General features: G+C 39.5%; 1 protein-coding gene across 5 annotated transcripts in view; it reads left to right on the top strand.

Annotated features, from left to right (window-relative positions):
• The window catches only part of LOC117428050 (talin-2-like), a 126229-nt gene that overhangs the window by 84586 nt on the left and 22372 nt on the right, over positions 1-19271 (top strand). For all 5 annotated transcript variants that reach the window (XM_058995050.1, XM_058995046.1, XM_058995047.1 and 2 more), the window contains 18 exons: positions 499-793; positions 1951-2117; positions 3901-4029; positions 6091-6204; positions 6950-7063; positions 7978-8112; positions 8521-8649; positions 8798-8900; positions 10694-10902; positions 11741-11860; positions 12829-13026; positions 13857-13996; positions 14841-14934; positions 15633-15722; positions 15820-15942; positions 17411-17554; positions 17761-17922; positions 18597-18737. In XM_058995050.1, the coding sequence (XP_058851033.1) occupies positions 499-793; positions 1951-2117; positions 3901-4029; positions 6091-6204; positions 6950-7063; positions 7978-8112; positions 8521-8649; positions 8798-8900; positions 10694-10902; positions 11741-11860; positions 12829-13026; positions 13857-13996; positions 14841-14934; positions 15633-15722; positions 15820-15942; positions 17411-17554; positions 17761-17922; positions 18597-18737 (2607 nt within the window). The remainder of the gene's footprint in view (positions 1-498; positions 794-1950; positions 2118-3900; positions 4030-6090; positions 6205-6949; positions 7064-7977; positions 8113-8520; positions 8650-8797; positions 8901-10693; positions 10903-11740; positions 11861-12828; positions 13027-13856; positions 13997-14840; positions 14935-15632; positions 15723-15819; positions 15943-17410; positions 17555-17760; positions 17923-18596; positions 18738-19271) is intronic.

Genomic DNA, 19271 nt, shown 5'->3' with positions numbered 1-19271 from the left:
GGACAGCGCCCACACATTATACATTATACTGGATGCAATAAACACCTGCAGTGTGGACAAGTAGTTTGACGGAAGGACTGGGTGACCTGTTTAATGTCAATCCCCAGCAATGTCTTGTGGTACAGTTCCAAAGCTAAGTCGAAATTGTTCAGTTTCTTTGCACTTTTAATGATTTGTCAAATAAATTGAAAAATGGTAATATTACTGTTGTGCAATATCTTTCCAGAAATTGAACCGGTTTTATATAGGGCTGGTTGACAGTGGTACTGTAATTCACCCGCCTCTCTTGCCTTTCACCTTGCTTCTGATGTGATTCTCAATGGTAATTAGTCAAATAAAATAACATCCCCCTTTTTTTGCAATTGGCGGTCTCTGCATAGTGAGACCCAGGGTTGAAAGGCAGGGTTTACTCGGGCAGGATTGAGATGCCCTTACAGACATCTGAGAGTAGCTCTTGGGGCACAGTAAATGAACCGTACTGGCTTTGCTCTTCTGCAGGTGGTGAGCCCCACCATCAGTTCTCCGGTGTGTCAGGAACAGCTCATCGAGGCTGGGAAGCTGGTGGACCGGTCTGTCGAGGGCTGTGTCAAGGCCTGTCTTTCCGCCACGGATGACAATGAGCTCTTGAAGCAGGTGAACGCTGCAGCCATCGTGGTCAGCCAGGCCCTCAACGACCTGCTCCAGCACGTCCGTCACTATGCCAGCCGAGGAGAGCCCATCGGGCGCTACGACCAGGCCACCGACACCATCATGACAGTCACCGAGAGCATCTTCAGTTCCATGGGGGACGCGGGTAAGTATTGACAACGGAATCCCTCTATTCAGACCTACAAAATGGTTCTAATTGAAGATCTGTAAAACACAAGTGGCTTCAAATATCTTGTTTTATTTTCTTTATTATGTTTCCCTTAGTCTTCCATGGGCTTTAAAGTCATTTTGAGTGGTTCTGTGTTCTGTTGCGCCAGTATTCAGTTGATTTACCATTTTTCATTCTTCTGTTACCAGGGTTTGAACTTGGTTTGAGCTTGTCTAGACAAGTGCTGGGACTGAACAGCCTTCCATATTCCATTAACATCATGTGATAAAGTAACTCTGCAATGCCCACCTACTCTCTGTCTATATACGGGTTCAGTAAGTGGGGTTTGCAGAGGTCACATTGTCACACAATTTGAACAGAATAAGGATGTCCCAGCACTACTTCAGACAAAATCAAAGTATGTTTTAAAAGCCAACATGATAACTTAATATGGGAGCAACAGAACTCAGAGCCACTCTGAATCATTGCAGACAGCATACATACACAATTATGGACATGTTAAAAAATAAATAAATATGCAATGACATGCAAGCTACTTATTCTTAAAATAATAGAATGAGTCATACATTACCCATATGTAATTTGAAGCCGTGCAAAGGCACATCTTTTGTGAGGAATAAAACGATAACTAAGTGTACTACAAAGTCAGTCATCTCAGAAGCTGCAGTGTTAATAATCAATAGTCCTTCTGAATGATGGGCATCATTTTACATTGCATTTCACTACAGCAACTGTTGCCAAGTACACCTGATCCACTTCTTAAGCAGCTTCAAACATTCAGTGAGCCTTTCCAATGGTGGCGATACAGGTCGGGAATTCTTGTGAAGGTTGACCTTAGCGAGGCTTTGAAGCTAACGAACAGAGCTGTATTTAATAAAGACTTGCTTTATTCACCTGAGTTTTTTCTACAAAAAGGAACCAAGACAATTTAAGATCTTAATAGATTGAGGATCAAACACAGCAGTTGTTACAGAAAATAATGTTACTTTTTGTTCGTTGTTTGTTTTTTTTTGGTTTTTTTTTACTGGGATTGGTAACTGATACCATATTGATCACACAGCATTTTTAATTGATTGAATATTTTATTTATTTTTCTGTGAGATATTTATTTAATTTCTCCTTTGTATGCGCAGGTGAAATGGTACGGCAAGCAAGAGTCCTGGCCCAGGCGACCTCTGATCTCGTTAACGCTATGAGATCTGACGCTGAGGCCGAAATCGATGTAGACAACTCTAAGAAGCTGCTGGCAGCCGCTAAACTGTTGGCCGATGCTACAGCCCGCATGGTAGAAGCTGCAAAGGTAAGAACAGTCTGTTCCTCCCACAATAATGTACCCTCTTATAAAATGTTTCTAGGAGGCCCACTTAAGTCTGTTCTTGAAAGAGAAGATAGAATATGGTGTTGCCAGTTGTAGCTTCGCTGCAATTCGCAATTATGTTAATATAAAGTGATAATGAATATGATCTTTATTACGGTTGGCTGTTCGGGTCTAGAAATGTCTGTGTACACCAAACACAATGCGCCCTGTTTTGAAGTAAATTTTCAGTTAACTACTAATAACAATAATTTATGTTCCTTCTGCAACTAAGGTGCTTCTTCCTAGTTTGATACCGTTACAGCCTCTGTTATCCTCTCTTGCAAAATTGACCCTTTAAGGTACACTTGTATGAGCTTTCTGGCTTTGTTTTAAATGATGTGCAGTGTGGTATTTTCTTTAAGTGCAAGGTGACCTTTCAAAAACACGAACAAGTAAAAATAGGCTCTGACAGCCCCAGAGGTAACTTTTGTCTGTGCCGTTGAATGGCAGAATGATGAAAGAGTGTGTGTTTAGAGTTTGCTCCGAGTTGTCCTATTTTTCAGTTTTTTTGAACTCGGTAACCGTCTGCTGTTTCTACTGCCAGAGTCGTGCCTTTCAGTCTGCATCGGGTGAAATTTAATTAGATGGTTTTAGCTTTTGTCCCATATAACAGAGGGCCATGTCCACAAAGCATTTGCCACTGTGTTATGTTTTTAACATTTAAAAAATAAAGTGTGGCAGAACTAGCAGGAAACAACGATAGTAAGTTTGTGTGTTCTTGCAGCTGAGTCCATCCTGTATGTGAAATATTTAGAATGGGTGCTTATTGGACCATGTCAGTTGGGTTTAGGGAGGGGTTGGCAGAAAGGGCTGAATCCTGGTTTCGTTGTCAAAATGTGTATTAAGCCTTACAAGTCTACTCACCAGCCATCATCCCAGACAATAAATGGCTCAGATATTATTAAAGCAAGAAACCTCGTCTCATGGAATTATTTCTGATCTCCTGTTTAGATGTGTGTGACCTGTGACACATTCATCATGGTTTCTAGGGCTTTATCGAGGGATACATACATTTTGGGCTGATGGTTTCCTTGGTAACTGTCAGAAGGTAACAAGACACATATTTGTATGTGCCTTATTTTAAAAAAGTCAAACACAATCCTACCCAAAGAATTGCAGTGTTTATGTAACATGCAACCATTCTGTTCGTGAACAGAGAACGACTTCAATTTCTTTTTTTTATGTTGCTGGCAACATGTTCACAAGATAGAGTGAGTGAATGTTCACAAGATAGTGCTGTCTCTTACTACTTTAAGATGCATTGTCTGGTTTTGCCCGTGTTACTTATGTGACGGGCAACTAGAATTGAAAGAAGCTTCTTGGTCCTTTTTTTAATCGTTTCTACTTACAAATAAAATAAATAGCATTAAATAATAACGTAAGAAAATAAATTATTCTAGTTTTGCATCATACTTAACACAGCACTGATGAAAGCATGAGCGAACATTTGTCTTTTTAACTTTGTTATAATTTAACTCCTGATTTGTGACCTCATCGCACAATATTGAGGAAGACATAAGCAGAAAGATTCTCATTGTCTGACCTCCACAATTTATCATTGTTTGACTTTGCAGATAAAAAGTGCATTTCCAGTGTCAGTTGTGCCGTGAAACATTTCTAAAATGCATAAACACTTTGACTGCCTCACTAGACTGTATGTATCCTTGTAAGTTAGTGTTCGGCTCTGCACTGTACAGCTGGCTAACGTGGCTGCTTCGGTACACAGGGGGCTGCAGCTAACCCAGAAAACGAAGACCAGCAGCAGAGACTGAGAGAGGCAGCGGAGGGACTGAGGGTTGCCACCAACGCAGCTGCTCAGAATGCCATCAAGAAAAAGCTGATCAACAGACTGGAGGTAAGCTGGAGCGGCTCTGTGCCAAACGCCCATGTGCAGCGATAGTTAAGAAGGGACCAGGATGGGACAGTAAAGCCTTGGCGATGCAGTATCATTTAAAATACTGCTTAGACCAACTCATTCCAAAAGTACTTAAGCTACAAACTGTTTCATTCCATTCTTGTCTGGTCATTGTTTAGCAACACCTGCTTTTAAGTCTCTCTTTTTTTTTTTTATAAATATTTGTAATGTGTAATATAACTCTTACCACTGTAAAAACTGTCTTAAAACTGTTGTTTTTAACATGTTTCATGTGCGGCTTCAGCAATCCTTCAAACAAGCTTCCTGTTATGCTAAGTACACTTCATACAGTAGATTTCTCATAGATTTCAAATCCAAGCAGCCACATGCTGCTTCTGAGCATATTTGAACTGAATGTTCAAATTGGTGGTGCACATTAGTGAGAGCTTGAAACAGAAATGCGGTCTGATTGGAGCCTGTCATTATGAAGCTGGAATGTTGATACGGGGGTTCTTGGTAGGAATGTACATGTATTGGATGTGCAGTGGACTCACACTAATCAGAACCAGTTGAGAGCAGATGCTGTTCAGATTAATGATCTGTTTAGAGTCTGAACAATCTCAAACATGCCTTTGTCTAGTCTTTTTGTTTTACTTTTTTTTTTTTTATACAAAGACAGATGTAAATAGTTTTATATACTTTTATGAATGGTGATCCTGCTGTCGGCATGTTTTTTCATTATGGTAGCATGGTTGAGTGGGACCATCAGGGTTTGGATTAGCGACAGTCTACTGTATCAGTTTAATTCGTGTGCCATGCTAAATTGACCCCAACTGTGGTTTTGTCTGTTTCCTGAGAATAAATGTTGCTGGTGTATATACCAAAAAACAGAAGCGGATTGTAGAAATCTTGTACTATACTTCAAGAAGCCTAACATAACACCCCAGGCCTGTTGATATGTTGATATGTTTAGTTTGACAATGCCCGCAATAGCATATATACAGTAAAATCTATATTTCCAGTCAATAGCTTTCCTGCAAATAACACCCCCAGTGCCATGAAGTGTTGATATGACTAGAACTCAGCTGGTAGTAAGGTTGCCTTTTAAAGTTTGTTTAAGCAGCTTTAAGCAATTGTTTTCAGCTCATTTCCAACCCCCTTTCAACAGGAGAGCAGCTGTGAGCGGTTTCAAATAAATGGTCTGAAATTCCTGGCATTACTGAAGATAAAGAATATAGCAAGAAAAAAAGCAACCAGGCACAAACCAAATACATATGGCAGGGGGGGGGGGATACAGACTTGCACCGCCCCCAGCAGGGGGGAGTAACATAATTGAGTTAAGGACTGGGTGGCTGCTCATCAGAGGTACCATAGATGAAGACCAACTGAGCAGAGCTTGCAAGCTAATCTGTTCATTCACCCCCAACCTTCACCAGCAGCAGGGATCAAAAGGTTTCTGACATCTCACCAGGGGGCGAATACCTTAATGCTGGGTGTAAAATTATTAGCAATTCAGTTCCGTCAATACAGACATAGGAAAATGGCTAACCTACCTGCTTTTCAGATTGATGTAAAATATAGATGTAGTCGCATTTCCTTTATTAAAATTTACATCTGAAATCATACAGACTGCATACATAACAAGGACAACAATAACAGCTGTATGTACATTCAAAACCTGTACATTTAATAATTAAAGAATAATTTGTACCATTGGTTAGTTCAGCAGATATTATAAGACTGTTCTTGCAAGACCGAGAAGTTACAGCTGCTCTGTGTTGAAAAATCCTAGCGCACTTGTAGATGAAGGCAAGGGAAGCTGAACCTTGAGCCCAAGCAATATTCATCTGAAAAGCTTAATTTCCGGACCTCAGCAGGATACTGGCAGTTTGATGAAAAGTGCTGACACGGCGAAAGAGCTGCTCTCTATGAATATTTTCAAATGGGATTGACAAGCTGTCATTCAGTCTGACTGAGTGTGATGCTGTCACGCTGACTATTGATTTTGTAAGTGTGTTTTTTTTTCTATTCCTCTTTTCTTGTTATTGCCACTTCTCGTAGAATGCAGCTAAACAGGCTGCAGCTGCTGCTACCCAGACCATCGCCGCATCCCAGAATGCAGCAGCATCCAACAAGAACACTGCGGCTCACCAGCAGCTTGTACAGAGTTGCAAGGTAGTGAATTCACATGCCAGAGAGAATCTATGCCATAAGTTCTAGATCATTAACTTAGATGGTTATCTGTGTGTACTGAATTTATGGTAACCACTTGTACCATATAATATTTAGTAAATGTAGTAAATGGAGAGAGCGAGAATTAAAAAAATAAAAAAAACACCTCTATCTAAAGATTCAGTACCCAACAAGATGCTCATCAATCACTAGAAATACTTAATGAAGAAGAAACGAATTGAGAAACTGAAAACTCACTATTTTAATTATTGGCAACATTATTTCAGCTTCCGTTGTAGAAGTGTTGTAGCTTATTAGTAAATGTCTTCCTAGCTATTTCTACCATGCTATCTGAAGAAGGCAGAAGTTAAAATATTGTAGCTAATTTAAAATAGTGAGTTTTCAGTTTTCATATATATACTAGTAACAATAAGCATGGCTCTATTTAACTGGGAACAGCTGTTACTTTGAAAAAGGAGACACTTATTTTTAGTTGCAGCGGTTTCAAAGATATAAATAAAATGTGTTTGTAAAGCTAGCCATGTTTTTCTTCAATAATGAGAATATCAATAGAGACAAAAATGAGCGTGTCTCGCGCAGTATAATGCACTATATGTAATAGTCCTCCCAGGTTATTTTACGATTAAAAAATTCACCAATTACTAAACTAAATTTATGGGGCTTAACTCATTTAACACATGTTGTTGTTTTGTTTTTGAAGAGACTTGCTGCTTCTCTGTTTCTGCAGGCTGTTGCTGACTATATTCCCCAGCTGGTGCAGGGTGTGAGAGGAAGCCAGGCCCAGCCAGAGGATCTCAGTGCCCAGCTCGCTCTTATTATTGCCAGCCAAAACTTTCTCCAGGTACCTGCTGTACCACTAGAAACGTCTTCAAGTATTTCAATTACAAAATATACTAGAACGACATTACTGTTCATTTATGAGCATGGGTGGGCAGCAGTGTGGAGGAGTGGTTAGGGCTCTGGACTCTTGACCGGAGGGTCGTGGGTTCAATGCCAGTTGGGGGACACTGCTGCTGTACCCTTGAGCAAGGTACTTTACCAAGATTGCTCTAGTAAAAACCCAACTGTATAAATGGGTAATTGTATGTAAAAATAATGTGTAAAAAAAGAATGTAATTGTATGTAAAAATAATGTGATACCTTGTAACAATTGTAAGTCGCCCTGGAGGAGAGCGTCTGCTAAGAAATAAATAATAATAATAAATGTCTGCTTTAGTAGTGCCTGTTGCCACGACTCCTGTTGCTGTTCGTAAAGGCGTTGCTTGTATTTTGCTCATGCTCTTTTTTACAAAGTGGCCAACTGCTGCTCAGTATATACAGAGCTTATCAATGCACAGTTCTCGAGTTAAAGGATCAAAATATATTAACGAATAGTTTATAATGAAGATGACGATTTACTTTTCGTCCTTGTCCACTTCTTTTCATATGTGTTAATGTACTGTACTTTAACGCCACCGCCTTGGTAACCATTTGACATAGACTTCTTGTAGGCGGGGTTATATAAAAATAATGGTTGAAATCTGCTTACTAGTGTTTTAGCTCTCCTAACAATTATCATCCGCACACTGAAACCAGAAGATGGTCATTCGAAGTGTAATAGGCGTACCCCTGTAACCGTAGACAAATACTATTCTCCTGACCGTGTTCCTGTAACAAGAATTCCATGTAGTGATTTTAATAATCATCATAACATTTCCAGTTAAATTTAAAACAATTGTATTCAATTACTTTTTTTTTTTTTTTTTTCCCCCCAAGCCGGGAAGTAAAATGGTGACCTCTGCAAAGTCAGCTGTCCCAACGGTTACTGACCAGGCGGCTGCCATGCAACTCGGGCAGTGTGCCAAGAACCTGGCCACTAGCCTGGCAGAACTGAGGAGCGCGGCACAGCAGGTAGGGGTGGGGGCAGACTGTGCCGTCTCTATTGAGTTACTGGCCGTGTATTTACTTGACTTCAGATTGTGTTTGAACCCAGTGTTCATAAAATGTGGTATATTGCAGTAATACTTACTGATATCAGAGTTTAAGATGTACATTATTGGGTAAATATTCACCACTAAAGTAAACCTAAACATTAAAACCCAGAGTAGAGGGAATTGCCATTTAGTAGTTGACCACATCAGGTTTTTATAGTGATTTTCATAATTTTTACCTATTACCATTCTCTGAAATAAATAAATAATCAACACAGTAGTTGTTTCTTATTTGTGGTCTGTAGCATAGTCAGTTTCGAAAAGTGTGCTGCAGTAAACTGTGGAGTTTCCATTACTTTTTTATTTCTGTTTTTCTTATTTTGAAAAGGCGCATGAAGCCTGTGGTCCTATGGAGATTGACTCGGCCCTCACTGCAGTGCAGACTTTAAAAAATGAACTTCAAGATGCCAAGATGGCTGCAGCTGAAGGACAACTCAAGCCATTACCAGGGGAGTCTGTAAGTTTTGCTATTTGAAGATTTTAAATCTGGTTTCTTAGACTTCACTAGACTCCAGTGACTTGTACATTGATGTATACAGCTTGTTTTTGTGTTGCTCTTGTAAATGGATATTCCTACACAGCTGATGTGTTTCTTTGTTCTGCAGCTCGAGAAGTGTGCGCAGGACTTGGGAAGCACTTCCAAGGCAGTGGGGTCTTCAATGGCTCAGCTGCTGACCTGTGCAGCTCAGGGCAACGAGCATTATACAGGTGGGTATTCAAGTAGTATAACATTATACACAGGACCAGATCAGGAGAGAGAAATTCCCATTCTATATCAAATGTACGTTTTACTTGAAAAATCAGTTTGCATGTGGATGAGTCATTTTTTCCTTTGTGTGATGTATGTGAAATGGGATCGTGAAATGTGAGCGTTGCTATTTGTGAAATGCGTTGCCAAGCTACAGCAGCCAATTCTTTTCATTCTTGGTTTTGATTTCTCATGCTGTCTGGTCAAATACAAATGAACTCGCATGAAATATTTGTCTAATCAAAACATTTTTCTGAGGTTTTTGTTTACGGTTAAACGTTGTAATGTAATTGTTTCCAGACACATGGAATGTGGAGACAGACGTGCTGTCAAGGGTTAGTTGGGTTAGTGAAGTTAACTAGTTGATGAATTTGTTGACCAAGCCTGTTTCATTTTTTGCCTGACCATTTTAGTTTTTGTTTCAGTAACTTTTTTTTTACACAGAGAGGGATGAGGGTATGCAATGTTGTTGATGCTAAATCACTGGAATCCTTTATAATTAAGACCCAACTTGACAAAGTTTTGAGATCAATCAGTTTCTCGGAACTGGATAAGCATTGATTGGCTGAATGGCCTCTTCTTGTTTGTTAACTTTCTTTGTTTCTTTCATCTGTTATTAAACAGACCCTGTAGTTACAACATAAGTCAGGTCTTTGTTTACTCTTCAGCAAACCCTTTAACATGCACTTTTACAAATTGAACCCTGTAGTAAACTGGATTCAGAAAAGGAACACAAGCGTGCAGATCTTTTTTTCCTCTTAACCTTTATTTTCAGTATTCTTCTGCTGACGTCGGGAAGGGCTTCAATTCTGCTGGATAATGAAATGTGCAGATTTTCGCTCTATTGTATCTGGAAAGGTCATGTCCCTAAGTGGTGATGCATTATACTGTGAGACTTGCTCAAAATTGGTGTCCCTATTGAGATTTTGCTTATTGAAGCTTTACAAACCCATTTTATTCACCATTTGAACCTGCAGCAACTAAAGTGTCTTCACTTTCAAAGTAACAGCTGTTCCCAGTTAAAACACTGCAGAGCCATCGAAAGGTTGCTCTGCGATCCATGCTTGTTTTTACAGGTATTTTCATGAGATAATTAATTATTATTTTTTTTTTTATTTCTTAGCTGACGCCCTTATCCAGGGCGACTTACAATTGTCACAAGATATCACATTATTTTTACATACAATTACCCATTTATACAGTTGGGGTTTTACTGGAGCAATCTAGGTAAAGTACCTTGCTCAAGGGTACAGCAGCAGTGTCCCCACTGGGGATTGAACCCACGACCCTCCGGTCAAGAGTCTAGAGCCCTAAACACTACTCCACACTGCTGACTTTAAGCAATAGGTTAAATCCAAAATCACACAGATAATTATATTATACTATAATTGTATTATTCTATAACGAAGGTAATTAAGAGCCTTCCTCTGCTTTGTGCTTGAGAAATATTTCTAATTGATAAGAGCTTACCCTCTGCTTCTGCAAACCATCATATCTCATGTCTGTGGCATACTTGAATTCATTATGAATCTAAAACAATTTTATTTGTGTAACTTGAAAACCATAAGCTATCCAGATATTACTCCTATGAAATTCTACAAGAATTCAAACAAACCCACGGCTGTTATTTTAAAGTGTTACCTATATAATTGAAGACTGTAAACTGGACGGCTTTAAAACAAGTAGATATAATACATGTAGATTGCTTGTCTGCCTATTGAAATGTTTTTTTTTTCTTCTTTTACCCATTTAGGCGTTGCAGCCAGAGAGACTGCCCAAGCTCTGAAGACACTAGCCCAGGCAGCCCGAGGAGTAGCCGCCTCCACCGCTGACCCGCAGTCTGCTGGTGCCATGCTGGATTCGGCCCGCGATGTGATGGAGGGGTCGGCCATGCTGATCTACGAGGCCAAGCAGGCACTGGTCTGCCCCGGTGATGCTGAGAGCCAACAGAGGCTAGCACAGGTCAGGGACTGGTTACTAAATCAATGTCCTGTTACTAAGAGGTAGATTCAATTAAAAAATTCATGACTTATTTTCCTATATCTTGATTGGCTGTACATGCATCCACACATGCCGTACATGGTAGTTAGAAGAAAAAAAAATGTTGGAGTATCAAAATATTTAAGAAACAAAGGTTTAATAATTAAAATACATATCAAGTCTAACTGACCTGTCATTTTTAATTTGTAAAAACTGAAACTTTCCAAATCCCACATAGCTCTTACTGTATGATTCTAATCCTCACTCTAATTCAGTCCTTTAGGGATAATCATATATTAGGTTACATAAGTGTAAACAAGGACAATTTATGGTTGTAATTTGCGTTTTTATTTCTTTGGATTCTGGGGCTTTGTAATTCTTTTAAGATAATTTATTAACAGACTGAAGATTTCAATATTGCAGACGAATGTCTGTGACCCATTTTTGGCTATTATAAAACTTGTAATACAACGTCTAAGACTGAAGAAGAATGCTGGGGAAGATATTTTTGCATTAAGGATTAAAAAGCAATAACACAAGTGGCAGATTATCATACAAGTCATCGGCAACATGGCTGTAAGTTGAAGAAAACAAAGTGGGGTGGCATAGTCGGCTTAAACAGACTGGGAATCTACTAGATGGGCCAGGGATTACTCAGGATTAGTTATTTATGACTGTGTCTCTGCGTTTCCATACATGTTTATGGTTTGATTCCCGTCTCTGTCGATGTTGTTTTCCAAATGATGACGCTTTGTACAAGCATATCTAATTGTATATGAATACAGGACCCCAAATGACAAGCCTTTATCTGCTTTTTAAGGTGGCAAAGGCAGTATCCCACTCCCTGAATAACTGTGTAAACTGCCTGCCTGGACAAAAGGATGTGGACATGGCCTTGAAGAGCATTGGAGAAGCCAGCAAGAAACTCCTCGTTGATTCTGTGAGTTCACCAGTCTCTGTGTTCACTGTGTAGAAGTTGCAGGGACACTATGTTGATGGTTCTTTTAATTTGCTAGAGACCTCATAACGAAACAGGCTAAATGATGCTCACAGATACACGTCAAGTCACACTGGGCAGGTATTGCATCTGCATCTAATTGACTTATGATAATGCATGTTGTTTTCTGTAAATGCCTTCTCACACAAGCAAGCTTATATTCATCCATAGCTTCTAAAACATTAGATTTTAAAACATATAACGGTGTAGGGATTATGAACTGAAGTACAGATATGGAGGTGTTGGAGGGATGGCTGTTAGTACTTTTTGTGAAAGTCCAATATTTCTTGTCAGGAATGTTAAGTGCAGGAGTGACTGACTGACACTGTGTTATTGAATTAATACAGCTGTGTATTTTGCCAGTGAATACAAATGCTGTCTCCTAAAAGATGAACTTCCCCCTAGGGATAAACAACAGATTTTGATTCTCCTCTTAATGTTTTACGGCCATTATTTTGTTTTATTCAAGTCTGTTTTTATTAACCGTCATCATTTGGATATACAAATTAAATAATAGAACAATGGACAAATCCACATTTAGGAAAAAGGGAGAATGGAACTGGAAAACATATGTATTTGCCTAACACAGCCAACCACACCGCTGTTAACAGTCATTGTGTGGGTTTCTGGTGCAATGTTGTCCTTTTTTATTCCCTTTATCATTTGCAAAGCTGTATACACGTTTTCAAATCAACTCAACAAGCCATTCACCAGTTATACACCTTACAAGCTTGTATAAGGGCTGCCAGAATCTATATGATCTCCCAGTGTCTGATGATCTGGGTTTTATTGCATTTTTAAACAGTTTTTTGTTTCCTTTGTGATGAAGGGCAGCCTAATTCTTGTTGAGACATACTGATATTCAACCTGAGCACTTAAAATAAGACTCCCTTCTCCTTGTAAACTTGTAGCTTCCTCCAAGCAGCAAGTCTTTCCAGGAGGCCCAGAGTGAGCTGAACCAGGCTGCAGCTGACCTGAATCAGTCCGCTGGGGAGGTGGTCCACTCATCCAGGGGCACGAGTAGTCAGCTGGCCGTTGCGTCCGGAAAGTTCAGTGAAGACTTTGACGAGTTCCTTGATGCTGGTATTGAAATGGCTGGCCAGACACAGGTACCTTTACAGGGACGTTTTATGCCATCTACAGTACCTTTTTTAATACCTCTCTATCTCTCTCATGCTGTCAAATTGACAGCAAACTAGTGTGTTTTTATCCTCATACTGGGAAGTCAAAAATAGAGATGCGATTGACCTTCTGACATCTTGTCTCCAAGGCAACTTTTGCATACAGTTGACATCTGGAAGCTAGAGTTCCCAACTCCATTCCAGCACGTGATAATGATAATGATGTGATATCATGGGCTAAATTTGAAGAATTTTAGAAATGTGTAGTGCTGCTCTGCTGAGCAAATATAGAATCTCTTTATCTGTAAGATTTTACAAGAGCAAAGAGGGTTATGAGTTTAATTTTGGTTTGATACAGTGCTTTGTTGTTTTTTTCTTAAATATTACAGCTTAAAAGGGTGTGGAATAATTCCAGGCATAAGTACATGTTTTATCAAATAAATCTGAAAACTGGCAAGGGTGACGGGTGTCTCTGTAGTTGATACAATTTAGAGGAACAATAGATTACTTGAGAATGACAGAAGAAAAGAAAAAAAATCAATTGAACATCTGGGAAGTTCAAATAGATAGGATGCTGGTGCCTGGCACTGAAGGCAGATCAGCTTTGATAAAGGGCCGTTTTGACAACAGAAGTATTCTCGGAAAATGCAGTTTTCTGTGATCCATGTGACCCAGGCATTGTTGGAACAGTCTTCCCAATTGGATTCTGCTTCAAGTTAGATAATAATGGCCTCAGTCATTGAGACTGCAAGTTAAATTATATGCTTTGTATGAAAATGGACAGTTTCCACACCATGTATGTACGTTTGTCCTCCCAGTCCAAGGAAGACCAAATCCAGGTCATTGGAAACCTCAAGAACATTTCTATGTCCTCCAGCAAGTTGCTCTTGGCTGCCAAGTCTCTCTCAGTTGATCCTGGAGCACCAAACACCAAGAATCTCTTAGCGGCAGCTGCAAGGTAGGAATTTCTATTATTCTGTAGCCTTAGTGTTGAGGAGCCTGTATGGATGTCAGAAGAGTCTTCAGGCTTGGAGGCTGAGATGCTGAAGAAGGTCCTAGACTCAGAAGCTACTGAGAGAGGCTGATTGACAGATCTACCTTGAATAGTTTTATTAATGAACTTGAGTTCAGCCTTTAGACAATTAGATTTCCTCTTTTTAAAATGATGAGTGTCAGTAATAATTAATGATAATTATTGTTTCTGCTGTATAGGAAAAGATCAGTTTTACCTGATCCAATTAGTACCTTGACATGGACATGTTGTTTTTTATTATCTGAGCAAAGCATCAGATATCCCCATTTTCAACAGAACATAAATAAATAGACCAATAGGATTTTTATTTTAAAACCAAACTTCAGTAATGAAATGGGCCATACAAGTAATCAATGAAAAAGGTTTATTACCCCAGTGGTATTTTTAATTATACACTATATAGAATTTTCTGTTTTGCTTTAATAGATATTTCCCTGAAGTTTGCATTATAGTCTGTTTATATGAGAAACAATGTGCAGTTTTTACACACAAAATAAATGCCTGTAATTGCTGTACTTACTCAACCTCTAGCCTGCAATTTGTCATGGCACTGATAATTATTAGTTTCGATTGTCACCTTGGTTTTTTTTAAACATATTTTTATTCCAGCAGGCTGTTCTAACATTGTTTTCCTTAGCTCTACAAACTCGGGTTCAATTTGTTATTCTTCATGAGAAAGTCCACTTTGCAAACAGGGATAAGTTTGAAGCAAATATTGAAATTGTGTCTATAGGGTTTTGAAACCCAGGTGTTCCCTTTTGTATTTCAGAGCTGTGACGGAGAGCATCAACCAGCTGATCACACTGTGTACCCAGCAGGCACCGGGGCAGAAGGAGTGTGACAATGCATTGCGAGAGCTGGAGGTACCTGCTGTAAAACCAGCCAGTCCATTAACACATCACTGCAGTTCTGTGCACGTACCCCGGTCTTTTCTTTAAATTAAACTACATGTAATGGGATTTATAAATGTCATTAAAGCTTATCTATGTCCTACTAATCTAGAAAGCAGGTCATGAATTAACCTGTCACCAGACTGAATTAATCAAGGTGCCTCTGCCATTTTTTTTAAATAAAAAATATTTTCTGGGGTTTACTGGTTGTTAAAAGCAGATAACAGCTTAGTTTGTGTCGCACAAAAACACAGCACGCATACAGCATATCTGCCATATAAGTGTGTGAGTGCATTTTCATGTTATTTTTCACTGCAGGCCCCCATGGTACCATACAGTTTTAGGGATACTTGGTGTCCCCCTGGCCCCGTTTCCACTTTCCATTTCCTGATCTTAGCTCAACAGCATAGCTGGCAATAAATGATCTAGGAGTGTTGTTTTCCTTCATACCCACTCACCTCTCTGCTGAGGAGTGTGCTGCAGTAAATGTGGTCAAGGTACCTGCAAACATTTCTGTGTGGACTGATTCTTGACTGACGCACCTGGAACCCAAACTCTCAGCCTTTACCAAAACCAATAGTAGAGTTTTGCAGTTAGTGTTTCTGTGTTGGATGCATTGTGTGATTAGAAAAGTCTGTAACCCCACAGTGGCTTGCTGTTTCTCTGTACAGACTGTGAAAGGAATGCTGGATAACCCCAATGAGCCAGTCAGTGATCTCTCCTACTTTGACTGCATTGAAAGTGTGATGGAGAATTCCAAGGTAATAAGTCATAATGTTTTGGAAAGGGGTGGGGCATGGATATATTGGCTGCTGTTGGGAATTCTGTTTCAGACATCTTGATTGTTTCCCTTCACAGGTCCTGGGAGAGTCGATGGCAGGGATTTCTCACAATTGCAAGACAGGCGACTTACCAGCTTTTGGTGATTGTGTGAGCGTTGCTTCCAAGGCTTTGTGTGGGCTGACAGAAGCTGCAGGCCAGGTAAGCTCAGGGGATTTCATTCCACACATCATACTATGTTTTCCCAAGGGCACTGTGGCTGTTTCATTGCAGTTTTAAGGCTTTTCTACCAGGAAGGAACGTGGTCAGTAGGCATCAAGAAACGCAGCTGAAATCATTGGAAAAATGACACTGTGCAAAGATGTAGTAATGAATTCATGAGAGTGGTGTGGCTGAGATTGTGAGCACCCCTGTGGACTTTGCTCTTGTAGCCCAGTTTTATATCTATCTCTGGCCGTCTGTTTTGAACCCCTTGGGATTAGGGCAACATGCTTCTGAAATGCATTATTTGCTTGCAGCTTCTGAAGCATCTGTTTTGGATTTCATTTTGGAACTTCACATTTGTATTACAGTGTACTCAATAAACGGAGACCATTTGCATCACCGTTCTCCCCATTCTATAAGGTGGAAAATAAGCACAATAAATATAATAACATATATTGTACATCACTCTGGCCAGGTTTGCCAACTGGTTCCAGAATTTACGGACACTTTAAGCCAGGTCAGGTTTTTTAACTCGCCTCTCTAACCACAAATTCATTGATTTTATTGAGCATGTAACATGAGTGTATATTGCTTGAGCCGTCACTAAAGGAATGGAATTGTTTGGTAACTATTTCTAAAAGCACACACCTGTCTGGGGGCGGGAATTACTTCCTGTGAGGATCGTTTCTATCAATCAGACCTATACAGCTTGCTGATTTGCTGTATTTGTCTGATTGGGGCGGGACTGTGCAAAGCAGAAATAAGTATTACATTAATAGAAACTCAACCCCAAGGTTAAACGAGAGAGTGCGGGCGAGTGCAGAATTTTCTAGAACGATGGAATTGCATTATTTGGATACGTATTGTTTACTATATAACATTTCAAGCAATATGATTTTTAATACATGTTATGATACTCTCTGGATAGAATTGCCACCGCAATTAAACAATTGAACACATTTATTGAAGCCGCTCATGCAATTCACAACCAATTTACTTGTTGATTTAACATCAATTCATTTGTGGTTTAGTGGCGAGTTACAAAACCTGACCCGGCTTAGTGTCCGTACATTCTGCAGCCAGTTGGCAACCCTGACTCTGGCATACAAGACAGACACTTCAGATGCCATTTTGAGACGAAAATTGTCACTGAACTTGTATTGCTTATGCCATTTTCTGGTTTTAATACAGTAACAGGTTTTTAAAATAAAGCATGAATATTTATTGTATTTACGAGAAGATATCCCAAACACCCAAAACCCAAGTTCAAATGGTCATGGCTCCCATTTGCCCCATAATGCCATTACACTAGCACTTGTATTCTCATTATAAGACAGAATACAAATAGCACGTCCTCTTAACTATGGCTCACGATTACAGCGTTTTAAAAGGGGAACACTGTATAAAACAAAACATACTTGACTGTTGCATAGCCTTAGTCTCTGGCTCTCCCATTTCTCTTTAGGCTTCCTATCTGGTTGGTGTGTCTGACCCAAACAGCCAGGCAGGTCAACAGGGGCTAGTGGATCCCATCCAGTTTGCCAGAGCCAATCAAGCAATCCAGATGGCCTGTCAGAACCTTGTGGACCCTGCAAGCAGCCCATCTCAGGTAATAGAGTAACTAAGAGATTATATATATATATATATATATATATATATATATATATATATATATATATATATATATATATATATATATATATATATAGGTCAAAGCAAAGCATCTGGTAGCAAAAGGAAATAAAAACAGGTTTTGTATTTTTTTTCCCCCTAAAATAAACAACCAGTGGTTTTATTTTATTTTTGCCTTTTCAGGTGTTGTCAGCTGCCACTATTGTAGCCAAGCACACCTCTGCTTTGTGCAATGCCTGCCGCATCGCCTCCTCCAAAACAGGAAACCCTGTTGCTAAGAGACACTTTGTGCAGTCGGCTAAAGAGGTGGCAAACAGCACTGCCAACCTGGTTAAGACAATTAAGGTAAAGTGGTCTTGTAATAATCGGAAAGTATGGAGATCTTTAAATCTGGTAACCTTGGAAGGATGCTGGCAGAGTGCAAGGACATTGTTAAATCAAATTAGGTATGATTTAAAACTTTGAATGCAATAATAAAACTTAATCACAAAATGATGATTTTGTAAGTTAGTGTTCTTGTATTGCTGCCTCTAACCCTATATACTGTGCTGCTGGTGCAGATAAGTGTCAACCCAAGTAACTACTTCAGATCCAGCATAGGGGTTATGACCAGAGTGTCTCTGTTAGAAGAATGAAGTGATCGGTTAGAAATGTTTCTCTTTATTAAGGAATGCGTTTGCCCCAGCAGATTTTCTTATGTCTTATCCAGAGGTTAGGGATTTATCATTGTCCACACAAAAGCAAGAAGTAAATTTACAGTAAACAGTTTATTTAGGATTGCCCAAACTGATCTATGACACATTCTCTGTACTGCATGTCTAGTTTGCCAATATACACTGTCACACTGGGCCCTGTTAACGATCCTTCAAGGCATAGGAGCAGCTAGAGATCCCAGCAAGCTACAGTAAATGCACCTCTCTCTTTTAAGTCCATTAAGGTGAAGGTTACCCAAGTGTGATCTTGGTGAAAAGGTCACCCTGATAACCAAAGCTCAATTTTAACTCTTTTCTTTTCCCTAGGCATTGGATGGAGATTTTTCCGAAGAGAATCGTGACAAGTGCAGAGCTGCCACCTCACCCCTTATAGAAGCAGTGGAGAATCTCGCAGCGTTCGCCTCCAATCCAGAATTTGTCAGCATTCCTGCTCAGATCAGCAGAGAGGTACCATTTTAGGAGCTGTGTACCATTTAGAATGCTGATCCATTTCTTAACAGGTTCTTCGATAGCTGTTGGGATTCCACATTGCCTGTACAGGATTATCAATTAATTGCCTTTGACTTGCTTTGGTTCAAACTAATAGACCAGTTTTGTGGCTCCTTGTCTTTTGAGCAGTAATAATAATTTATTAAAGGATAAACACTTTTCTCACTATGGACATCCCCTGGCGTTCATTAGCTTTCCATTGCAGGCAGTGGTTGCATGTTGCCTGGAAACCCAAAAATAAGCAAAACCCCTTAATCTTAACCCATCTCCAAGAATGGACAGCATGCAAGGAAGAGGAAGTCATTTCTGCCCTCCAGGGATGCACCTGGGGTAGTTGGTCCATGTGCACTTTGAATAGGGTTTAACAGTTTAGAATGTAAACATTAATCAGGATTGTGTGATTTTAAAAATATGCATGTAAAATAAAGATGAAAGTACCTTTACTGTTTAAGTTGTAAATGTACATTGTAATGCAAATTTATTTCATATTTA

This window comes from Acipenser ruthenus, chromosome 21 (genome assembly GCF_902713425.1).
Source record: "Acipenser ruthenus chromosome 21, fAciRut3.2 maternal haplotype, whole genome shotgun sequence".
NCBI lineage: Eukaryota > Metazoa > Chordata > Actinopteri > Acipenseriformes > Acipenseridae > Acipenser > Acipenser ruthenus.
The sequence above is the reverse complement of the archived record's forward strand: the minus strand, read 5'-3'. Positions and strand labels throughout refer to the sequence as shown.